The sequence below is a fragment of the Nerophis ophidion genome, linkage group LG26 (genome assembly GCF_033978795.1).
Source record: "Nerophis ophidion isolate RoL-2023_Sa linkage group LG26, RoL_Noph_v1.0, whole genome shotgun sequence".
Classification (NCBI taxonomy): Eukaryota; Metazoa; Chordata; class Actinopteri; order Syngnathiformes; family Syngnathidae; genus Nerophis; species Nerophis ophidion.
Window position 1 is genome coordinate 31,597,656 of NC_084636.1, and position 12,500 is coordinate 31,610,155.

General features: G+C 39.8%; 1 protein-coding gene across 7 annotated transcripts in view; it reads right to left on the minus strand.

Annotated features, from left to right (window-relative positions):
- The window catches only part of herc2 (HECT and RLD domain containing E3 ubiquitin protein ligase 2), a 274,014-nt gene that overhangs the window by 27,198 nt on the left and 234,316 nt on the right, over positions 1-12,500 (minus strand). For all 7 annotated transcript variants that reach the window (XM_061888270.1, XM_061888266.1, XM_061888265.1 and 4 more), the window contains exons 85-87: positions 6,976-7,117; positions 6,713-6,907; positions 5,151-5,263 (exon numbers count right to left, since the gene is read on the minus strand). In XM_061888270.1, the coding sequence (XP_061744254.1) occupies positions 5,151-5,263; positions 6,713-6,907; positions 6,976-7,117 (450 nt within the window). The remainder of the gene's footprint in view (positions 1-5,150; positions 5,264-6,712; positions 6,908-6,975; positions 7,118-12,500) is intronic.

Sequence of the window (12,500 nt, forward strand, 5' to 3'; positions counted from 1 at the left end):
TCTTCCTGTGATATGACGCCATTTTGTTTATTTATCTTCCTTTGACATGACGCCATTTTGTTTATTTATCCACACACATGACGCCATTTTGTTTACTTATCTTCCTGTGACATGACGCAATTTTGTTTATTTATCCACACACATGACGCCATTTTGTTTACTTATCTTCCTGTGACATGACGCAATTTTGTTTACTTATCTTCCTGTGACATGACGCCATTTTGTTTATTTATCTTCCTGTGACATGACGCCATTTTGTTTACTTATCTTCCTGTGACATGACGCCATTTTGTTTACTTATCTTCCTGTGACATGACGCCATTTTGTTTATTTATCTTCCTGTGACATGACGCCATTTTGTTTATTTATCTTCCTGTGACATGACGCCATTTTGTTTATTTATCTTCCTGTGACATGACGACATTTTGTTTATTTATCTTCCTGTGACATGACGCCATTTTGTTTACTTATCTTCCTGTGACATGACGCCATTTTGTTTACTTATCTTCCTGTGACATGACGCCATTTTGTTTATTTATCTTCCTGTGACATGACGCCATTTTGTTTATTTATCTTCCTGTGACATGACGACATTTTGTTTATTTATCTTCCTGTGACATGACGACATTTTGTTTATTTATCTTCCTGTGACATGACACCATTTTGTTTATTTATCCACCGACATGACGCCATTTTGTTTACTTATCTTCCTGTGACATGACACCATTTTGTTTATTTATCCACCGACATGACGCCATTTTGTTTACTTATCTTCCTGTGACATGACGCCATTATGTTTATTTATCTTCCTGTGACATGACGCCATTTTGTTTACTTATCTTCCTGTGACATGACGCCATTTTGTTTACTTATCTTCCTGTGACATGACGGCATTTTGTTTACTTATCTTCCTGTGACATGACGCCATTTTGTTTATTTATCTTCCTTTGACATGACGCCATTTTGTTTATTTGTCCACCGACCTGACGCCATTTTGTTTACTTATCTTCCTGTGACATGACACCATTTTGTTTATTTATCCACCGACATGACGCCATTTTGTTTACTTATCTTCCTGTGACATGACGCCATTATGTTTATTTATCTTCCTGTGACATGACGCCATTTTGTTTACTTATCTTCCTGTGACATGACGCCATTTTGTTTACTTATCTTCCTGTGACATGACGCCATTTTGTTTACTTATCTTCCTGTGATATGACGCCATTTTGTTTATTTATCTTCCTTTGACATGACGCCATTTTGTTTATTTATCCACACACATGACGCCATTTTGTTTACTTATCTTCCTGTGACATGACGCAATTTTGTTTATTTATCCACACACATGACGCCATTTTGTTTACTTATCTTCCTGTGACATGACGCAATTTTGTTTACTTATCTTCCTGTGACATGACGCCATTTTTTTTATTTATCCACCGACATGACGCCATTTTGTTTACTTATCTTCCTGTGACATGACGCCATTTTGTTAATTCATCCACAGACATGACGCCATTTTGTTTACTTATCTTCCTGTGACATGACACCATCTTGTTTACTTATCTTCTACAAACGTGACGCCATTTTGTTTACTTATCTTCCTGTGACATGACGCCATTTTGTTTACTTATCTTCTACAAACGTGACGCCATTTTGTTTACTTATCTTTTACAGACATGACGGCATTTTGTTTATTTATCCACCGACATGACGCCATTTTGTTTACTTATCTTCTACTGACATGACGCCATTTTGTTTACTTATCTTCTACCAACACGACGCCGTTATGTTTATTTTTCTTCTAGCTACATGACGCCATTATGTTCACTTATCTTCTACCGACATGGCGCCATTTTGTTTATTTATCCACTGATATGACTCCATTTTGTTTACTTATCTTCCTGTGACATGACGCCATTTTGTTTATTTATCTACAGACATGACGCCATTTTGTACTTATCTTCTACTGACATGACGCCATTTTGTACTTATCTTCTACTGACATGACGCCATTTTGTGTATCTTCTAGCTACATGATGCCATTTTGTTTATTTATCGTCTTCTATTGACATGACGCCATTTTGTTTACTTATCTTTTACCAACATGATGCCATTTTGTTTGTTTATTGTCTACGAACATGACACCATTTTGTTTACTTAGCATCTTCTACCGACACAACGCCATTATGTTTAATTATCTTTGACCAACATGACACCTTTTTGTTTATTTATCTTCTACCAACATGACGCCATTTTGTTTACTTAGCATTTTCTACCTACTTATCATCTTCTACAAACATGACTCCCTTTTGTTTATTTATCATCTTCTACCGACATGACGCTATTTTGTTTACTTAGCATTTTCTACCTACTTATCATCTTCTACAAACATGACTCCCTTTTGTTTATTTATCGTCTCCTACCGACATGACGCTATTTTGTTTACTTATCATCTTGTCATATACATCCACACTCACATGTATTCATCTACCATCTAACTAAATCCATCCATCTGTAGCCATTGCGCTAGATTAGCAACTGTGAATCTTTGGGCATTCAGTTCTTGCGGGGAACGAATCGATTCAAAATCAATACTTTTTAATAACATTATGTGCCAGTTCGATAATTAACCACTTTACTCCATAACATAAATAGCTGTGATCAATTTCTGTATTTCTTCAAAGAAACTGGTTTTGTTGAATACAAATCCAGCCAAACATTGAATAAAGTCGAATACAAATAAGGCAACAAGAGAAGTCAATGTGTACCGCAGATATAGATCATCTACATCAACTACAGGACTGTCTCAGAAAATTTGAATATTGTGATGAAGTCCTTTATTTTCCGTAATGCAACTAAAAACATGAAAATGTCATACATTCTGGATTCATTACACATCAACTGAAATATTGCAAGCCTTTTATTATTTTAATATTGCTGATTATGGCATACAGCTTAAGAAAACTAAAAAATGCTATCCCAAAAAATTTGAATATTTCCTTAGACCAAGTAAAAAAAAAAGATTTATAAGAGCAAAACAAAATCAAACATTTGAATATGTCATTCAGTACTTGGTTGGGAATGCTTTGCACGGATTACTGCATCAATACGGTGTGGCATGGAGGCAACCAGCCTGTGGCATTGCTGAGGTCTTATGGATGCCCAGGATGCTTCAATAGCGGCCTTTAGTTCATTTTCATTATTGGGTCTGGTGTATTTCAGCTTCTTTTTCACAATACCCCACAAATTCTCTATGGGGTTCAGGTCAGGGGAGTTGGCAGGCAAATGGAGGACAGTAATACCATGGTCAGTACACCATTTACTGGTGGTTTTGGCACTGTGGGCAGGTGCCAGATCATGCTGGAAAATGAAATCATCATCTCCATAGAGCTTTTCAACAGATGGAAGCATGCAGTGTTTTAAAATTTCTTGGTACACAGCTGCATTGACTCTGGACAGTGGACCAACACCAGCAGCTGACATGGCTCCCCAAACCATTGCTGACTGTGGAAACTTCACACTGGCTTTCAAGAAACTTGGATGTTGCTCCTCTCCAGCCTTCCTCCAAACTCTAGCGCCTTGACTTCCAAATGAAATAAAAAAAACTTGCTTTCGTCTGAAAACAGGACTATGGACCACTCTGCAACTGTCCAGTGCTTCTTTTCCTTAGCCCAAGTCAGACGCTTCTTCCGTTGTCTTGAGTTCAGGAGTGGATTGACCATGGGAATTAGTGCGTCTGCCTCACAATACGAAGGTCCTGCAGTCCTGGGTTCAAATCCAGGCACGGGATCTTTCTGTGTGGAGTTTGCATGTTCTCCCCGTGAATGCGTGGGTTCCCTCCGGGTACTCCGGCTTCCTCCCACTTCCAAAGACATGCACCTGGGGATAGGTTGATTGGCAACACTAAATTGGCCCTAGTGTGTGAATGTGAGTGTGAATGTTGTCTGTCTATCTGTGTTGGCCCTGCGATGAGGTGGCGACTTGTCCAGGGTGTACCCCGCCTTCCGCCCGATTGTAGCTGAGATAGGCGCCAGCGCCCCCCGCGACCCCGAAAGAGAATAAGCGGTAGCAAATGGATGGATGAATGGTACACAGCTGCATTGACTCTGGACAGTGGACCAACACCAGCAGCTGACATGGCCCCCCAAACCATTGCTGACTGTGGAAACTTCACGCTGGCTTTCAAGAAACTTGGATGTTGCTCCTCTCCAGCCTTCCTCCAAACTCTAGCGCCTTGACTTCCAAATGAAATAAAAAAAACTTGCTTTCGTCTGAAAACAGGACTATGGACCACTCTGCAACTGTCCAGTGCTTCTTTTCCTTAGCCCAAGTCAGACGCTTCTTCCGTTGTCTTGTAGTCCATTTCCCGAACACGTCTGTGAACAGTGGCTTTTGATGCCTGGACTCCAGCTTCAGTCCATTGTCTTTGAAGCTCCCCCAAATTCTGGAAGCGGCTCTTCCTCACAATGATGTTAAGGCTGAGGTCCTCTCTCTTGGTTGTGCAGCGTTTCCTGACACATTTCCTTCTTCCAACAAACTTTTTATGAATGTGCTTTGAAACTGCACTCTGTGAACAGCCTGCTCTTTAGGAAATGTTTTTTGTGTCTTACCCTCCTGATGGAGGGTATCAATGATGGTTTTCTGGACAGCAGTCTTCCCCATAATTGTGATTTAGTTTACTGAACCAAGCTGAGTGTTTTAAATTCTCAGGGAAAATCCTTGCAGGTGTTTCGAGTTAATTTGACAATTCAAGTGATTAGTTGAATAGCCTGCTAGTGTACTTTTTCATGATATTCTAATATTTTGAGATAGGATATTTGAGATTTCTTAAACTGTATGCCATAATCAGCAATATTTAAAGGACAAAAGGCTTGCAATATTTCAGTTGATGTGTAATGAATCCAGAATGTATGACATTTTCATGTTTTAGCCGCATTACAGAAAATAAAAGGACTTTATCACAATATTCTGAGACAGTCCTGTATATTGGATTTTGTTTAAATCGATTAAGAATCAGTACGAATAACAATTACTTTTTAGACACCCCTAATCTAGAGTGTACATAAGCATCAGTGCTTCATAACAATCTAAATTCCATATTTACAATATTTCATGTTGCAGCAAATAAATAGTTGTTGTTTTACCTCACTGAGGTCAGCGATGGTCAGGTTCATTCCTGAGAGTTGTTTCCAAACTGGTTCTGCCAGATTCAGACTTAGTGGACTCCCAGAGCGGATTGCAATGCCCAGCAGGACTCCTGTTAGCACACATCAAATGTTAGCACACGCCCAGTGTCAGCACACAGGCATTGTTAGTGCACGTGCGGTGTTTTCGCACGCCCAGTTTTAGCACACGCCCAATGTTAGCACTCACACATTATTAGCACATCCAATATTAGCACCTGCACAGTGTTAGCAAACGTCCAGTATTAGCACATTTCCAGGGTTAGCACACATCCACTTTTAGCATCTGCACAGTGTTAGCATCTGCACAGTGTTAGCACACATCCGGCGTTAGCGCGTATGCCCGATGTTGGCACACGCCCAGTGTCGGCGCACACATACATTGTTAGCACACACACATTGTTAGCACACACACATTGTTAGCACACAAGCGTTTTTTTTAGCACACACCCATTGTTAGCACACGTGCAGTGTTAGCACACACACATTGTTCGCACACGTCCACTGTTAGCACAGAAACACATTGTTAGCACATATCCAGTGTTGGCACACACGCATTGTCAGCACACATGCAGTGTTAGCACACACATATTGTTAGCACACATCCAGTGTTCACACACCCCCAGTTTCATCACATGTCTAGTGTTAGCACACACACATTATTAGCACACGTGGAGTGTTAGCACACACACAGTTTTAGCACACGTCTAGTGTTAGCAAACACACATTGTTAGCACATGCCACTGCTAGCACACACACACACACATTTTTAGCACATATCCAGTGTTGGCCCACACACATTGTTAGCACACGTCCACTGTTAGCACAGAAACACATTGTTAGCACATATCCAGTGTTGGCACACACGCAATTGTCAACACACATGCAGTGTTAGCACACGTGCACACATGTGCAGTGTTAGCACACACATGTTAGCACACATCCAGTGTTCGCACACCCACAGTTTTAGCACATGTCTAGTGTTAGCACACACACATTGTTAGCACACGTGCAGTGTTAGCACACACACAGTTTTAGCACACGTCTAGTGTTAGCAAACACACATTGTTAGCACACGTGCAGTGTTAACACACACACAGTTTTAGCACACGTCTAGTGTTAGCACACACATATTGTTAGCACACATCCAGCGTTCGCAAACCCACTGTTTTAGCACATGTCTAGTGTTAGCACACACACATTGTTAGCACACACACAGTTTTAGCACACGTCTAGTGTTAGCAAACACACATTGTTAGCACATGCCACTGCTAGCACATACACACACACATTTTTAGCACATATCCAGTGTTGGCCCACACACATTGTTAGCACACGTGCAGTATTAGCACACGTGCAGTATTAGCACACAAACAGTGTTAGCACACACACAATACTAGCACATATCCAGTGTTGTCACACACACAGTGTTAGCACATGCACACACATTGTCAGCACAGGTGGGGTGTCAGCACAGGTGCGGTGTCAGCACAGGTGCGGTGTGTGTGAGACTGGCCAGGTACCTAGGAAGCGGAACATGGTCATGTGAAGCGGCGACTTGGAGGCGGGGTTAAGCAGGAAACAGTCCCTGTTGGCTCCCGACTCGTCGCGGCCGTTGGGTGTGACGATGAGCAGCGGGGTGAGGGCGTTCTGCAGCTCCTCGCACATCTCGGCGATGGACTCGCTGTAACCGCCGCCGCAGTCGTCCACGGACTCGCCTGAAGGACCCACACCAGCGTTGTAAACACGCCCCCACGCCGCATTGTGGGAGGAGCCGGACACTCACCCACAAACTTGACCTTCCACACGCGGTGAGGCAGCAGCAGACTGTCGGGGCTGAAGGAGCTCATCTTGGCACACATCTGACCAAACACAGACTTGGTCCCGTCTGGACCCGCCAGGCCTCCTTTGCTCCGGGAACGCTTCACCTGCACACCGAAGAAGATTGGAGCGTTCTTATTGGACCACACCAAAGTGACCACTCCCACCTGCAACACCTGTGTCAAGGTGTGCTACCTGTGCTGCTTTCATTTCTGACCAGTCACGTCATCCACACCCCCACCTGGTCTAAGTCTGGGGTCTATCAGATTGTGAACTGTTGCCATGGTAATATTCTAACCACACCCCCACCTGGTCTAAGTCTGGAGTCTATCGCAATAATTACTGTTGCCAAGGTAATATTCTAACCACACCCCCACCTGGTCTAGTCTGGAGTCTATCACATTGTGAACTGTTGCCATGGTAATATTCTAACCACACCCCTACCAGGTCTAAGTCTGGGGTCCATCACAATAATTACTGTTGCCATGGTAATATTCTAACCACACCCCTACCTGGTCTAAGTCCGGGGTCGATCACAATAATTACTGTTGCCATGGTAATATTCTAACCACACCCCCGAGCTGGTCTAAGTCTGGAGTCTATCACATTGTGAACTGTTGCCATGGTAATATCTAACACACCCCCGAGCTGCTCCAAGGAGTGGTGTTATGAATAATAACATAAAATATATAACAGTTACAATTAAAAATATAATAGTTAACATAAAATATAATAGTTGACATAACAAACTATAATAGTTAATTACATAAAAAACTATAATAATTCACAACATAAAATATAATAGTTAATAATATAAAAACTATAGTAGTTAATAACATAACATTTAATAGTTAATAAAAAAATTACAATAGTTAATATAAAAAACTATAATAGTAATATAATAGTTAATAATATAAAAACTATAACAGTAATAACAAAATATAATAGTTAATATAAAAATTACAATAGTTAATATAAAAAACTATAATACTAAAAAGGTGGCGTCGTGTCCAGGGTGTACCCCGCCTTCCGCCCGATTGTAGTTGAGATAGGCGCCAGCGCCCCCTGCGACCTCAAAAGGGAGTAAGCGGTAGAAAATGGATGGATGGATGGATAATAGTAAAAAACATAAAAACTAATAGTTAAACTACAATTAAAATATAAAACTAAAATATTAATAACAAAAACTATAATATTAATAACATAAAAATTATAATACTTAACATAGAAAATATGATAGTTAACATAAAAACTATATTAGTTAACATACAATCTATCATGTAATTAACAAAAACTATAATAATAACATAAAAACTATTATAGTTAATACTATAAAAGCTATTAAAGTTAATAACATAAAAACTGTAAGAGTTAATAACATAAAAACTATATTAGTTGACACAAAAACAATGAGTTACCATTAAAACTATAATATCAAAAACTATAAATAAAAAATATAATGGTAAATAACATTAAAAACTATGATAGTTAATCAAATTAAAACTATAATAGTTAACAAAAAACTATAATAGTTAATAAAAAAGTATAACAGTAAAAGAATATGAGAACTATTATAGTTCATAACGTAAAAACATAACATAAAAATTATATTAGTTAACATAAAAACTGTAAGAGTTACCATTAAAAATATAATAATTAATAACAAAAAACTACAATAGTTACCATAAAAAATATAATGTAAATAATATTAAAACTATAATAGTTACTCAAATTAAAACTAAAATAGTTAATAACAAAAAACTACAATTGTTAACAAAAAAGTATAACAGTAAAATAATCATATGAAAACTATTATAGTTAATAACGTAAAAACTGTAATACTTAGTAACATAAAAACTATATTAGTTAACATAAAAACTATAAGAGCTACCATTAAAACTACAATGATTAATAACTAAAAACTATAATAGTTAAATTAAAATTACCATAAATGATAAAAACTATAATAGTTAATAACAAAAAACTATAATAGTTAACAAAAAAGTACAAAACCCGTTTTAATATGAGTTGGGAAATTGTATTAGATGTAAATATAAACAGAATACAATGATTTACAAATCCTTTTCAACCCATATTCAGTTGAATATGCTACAAAGACAACATATTTGATGTTCAAACTCATAAACTTGATTTTTTTTTTGCAAATATTAATTCACTTTGAATTTCATGGCTGCAACATGTGCCAAAGTAGTTGGGAAAGGGCATGTTCACCACTGTGTTACATCACCTTTTCTTTTAACAACACTCAATAAACGTTTGGGAACTGAGGAAACTAATTGTTGAAGCTCTGAAAGTGGAATTCTTTCCCATTCTTGTTTTATGTAGAGTTTCAGTTGTTCAACAGTTTGGGGTCTCCGCTGTCCATTTTACGCTTCATAATGCGCCACACATTTTCGATGGGAGACAGGTCTGGACTGCAGGCGGGCTGGAAAGTACCCGCACTCTTTTTTTTTACAAAGCCACGCTGTTGTAACACGTGCTTGGCATTGTCTTGTTGAAATAAGCAGGGGTGTCCATGAAAAAGACGGCGCTTAGATGGCAGCATATGTTGTTCCAAAACCTGTATGTACCTTTCAGCATTAATGGTGCCTTCACAGATGTGTAAGTTACCCATGCCTTGGGCACTAATGCACCCCCATACCATCACAGATGCTGGCTTTTGAACTTTGCGTCGATAACAGTCTGGATGGTTCGCTTCCCCTTTGGTCCGGATGACACAATGACCATCCATCCATCCATCCATTTTCTACGGCTTATTCCCTTTCGGGGTCGCGGGGGGGCGCTGGCGCCTATCTCAGCTACAATCGGGCGGAAGGCAGGGTACACCCTGGACAAGTCGCCACCTCATCGCAGGGCCAACACAGATAGACAGACAACATTCACACTCACATTCACACACTAGGGCCAATTTAGTGTTGCCAATCAACCTATCCCCAGGTGCATGTCTTTGGAAGTGGGAGGAAGCCGGAGTACCCGGAGGGAACCCACGAATCACGGGGAGAACATGCAAACTCCACACAGAAAGATCCCGAGCCTGGATTTGAACCCAGGACTGCAGGAACTTCGTATTGTGAGGCAGACGCACTAACCCCTCTGCCACCGTGAAAAACACAACTGTAATAGTTAGACAAATACATGTGTGAGGTTTTGACAAGGTGGGATATCACTAGTCAGAAAAAGCATTCTAGAAAGTGTAACGGCACAAAGGGATGTCAGCGTTGTTAGAAGACTTGCAACTTCACCCAGGTCGTTAAAGATGTGTGCGGGTCCAAAAGGACACTCTTTGTGCTTTTAAAGTCTAAACTTTCACACGGGGAGCCCTGCAGACGGTGTAAACACACACAGGGAGTGAAAAATGTCTTTATGAACGACGTCACATGTAAGAATCAGCAGACTGGCCTCCTGGTGAGCAGCCAAGTACACAAAGTCAATCAAGCCTTCAGAGAAGACCAAATATCCTCTTTTCACAAAAGGAGTGAAGATGAAATAATTACACAGCTACCTGCTCACTTCTTAAAGGCTCAGACCAAAACTCCAAGTCCAAGAGAGAAGGATAGATTGACATGCAATATGCAAAGTAGCTATAAATGACGGATACAAGAATGTTTAATACTACTCTCTGCCTCTAATGCTGACATTTTTTTGCACCGTAATTGTGTTAGTACAAACCCCGTTTCCATATGAGTTGGGAAATTGTGTTAGATGTAAATATAAACGGAATACAATGATTTGCAAATCATTTTCAACCCATATTCAGTTAAATAAACTACAAAGACAAGATATTTGATGTTCAAACTGATAAACATTTTTTCTGTGCAAATAATCATTAACTTTAGAATTTGATGCCAGCAACATGTGACAAAGAAGTTGGGGAAAGGTGGCAATGAATACTGATAAAGATGAGGAATGCTCATCAAACGCTTATTTGGAACATCCCACAGGTGTGCAGGCTAATTGGGAACAGGTGGGTGCCATGATTGGGTATAAAAACAGCTTCCCTATAATACTCAGTCTTTCACAAGGAAGGATGGGGCGAGGTACACCCCTTTGTCCACAACTGCGTGAGCAAATAGTCAAACAGTTTTAGAAAAACGTTTCTCAAAGTGCAATTGCAAGAAATTTAGGGATTTCAACATCTACGGTCCATAATATCATCAAAAGATTCAGAGAATCTGGAGAAATCACTCCACGTAAGCGGCATGGCCGGAAACCAACATTGAATGACCGTGACCTTCGATCCCTCAAAAACCGACATCAATCTCTAAAGGATATCACCACATGGGCTCAGGAACACTTCAGAAAACCACTGTCACTAAATACAGTTCGTCTCTACACTTCAGAAAACCACTGTCACTAAATACAGTTCGTCTCTACATCTGTAAGTGCAAGTTAAAACTCTACTATGCAAAGCGAAGGCCATTTATCAACAACATCCACAAACACCGCCGGCTTCTCTGGGCCCGAGATCATCTAAGATGGACTGATGCAAAGTGGAAAAGTGTTCTGTGGTCTGACGAGTGCACATTTCAAATTGTTTTTGGAAATATTCGACATTGTGTCATCCGGACCAAAGGGGAAGCGAACCATCCAGACTGTTATCGACGCAAAGTTCCAAAGCCAGCATCTGTGATGGTATGGGGGTGCAGTAGTGCCCAAGGCATGGGTAACTTACACATCTGTGAGGGCACCATTAATGCTGAAAGGTACATACAGGTTTTGGAACAACATATGCTGCCATCTAAGCGCCGTCTTTTTTATGGACGCCCCTGCTTATTTCAGCAAGACAATGCCAAGCCACATTCAGCAGGTGTTACAACAGCGTGGCTTCGTAAAAAAAAAGAGTGCGGGTACTTTCCTTGCCCGCCTGCAGTCCAGACCTGTCTCCCAGCCACAATGTGTGGCGCATTATGAAGCATAAAATACGACAGCGGAGACCCCGGACTGTTGAACGACTGAAGCTCTACAAAAACAAGAATGGGAAAGAATTCCACTTTCAAAGCTTCAACAATTAGTTTCCTCAGTTCCCAAACGTTTATTGAGTGTTGTTAAAAGAAAAGGTGATGTAACACAGTGGTGAACATGCCCTTTCCCAACTACTTTGGCACATGTTGCAGCCATGAAATTCAAAGTGAATTAATATTTGCAAAAAAAAAAATAAAGTTTATGAGTTTGAACATCAAATATCTTGTCTCTGTAGTGCATTCAATTTAATATGGGTTGAAAATAATTTGCAAATCATTGTATTCCGTTTTTACATCTAACACAATGTCCCAACTCATATGGAAACGGGGTTTGTAGAATAATGGATGATAATACATTTACAACAATTCTCCTTATACAGCTTTTACGTTCACTGTAGAAAAAAATGTTTATTTGGTGATAGAAACTGGGTAGCACAGTGGAGAAGGGTTAGTGCATCTGCCTCACAATACAATCTGTGTTGGCCCTGCGATGAGGTGGCGACTTGTC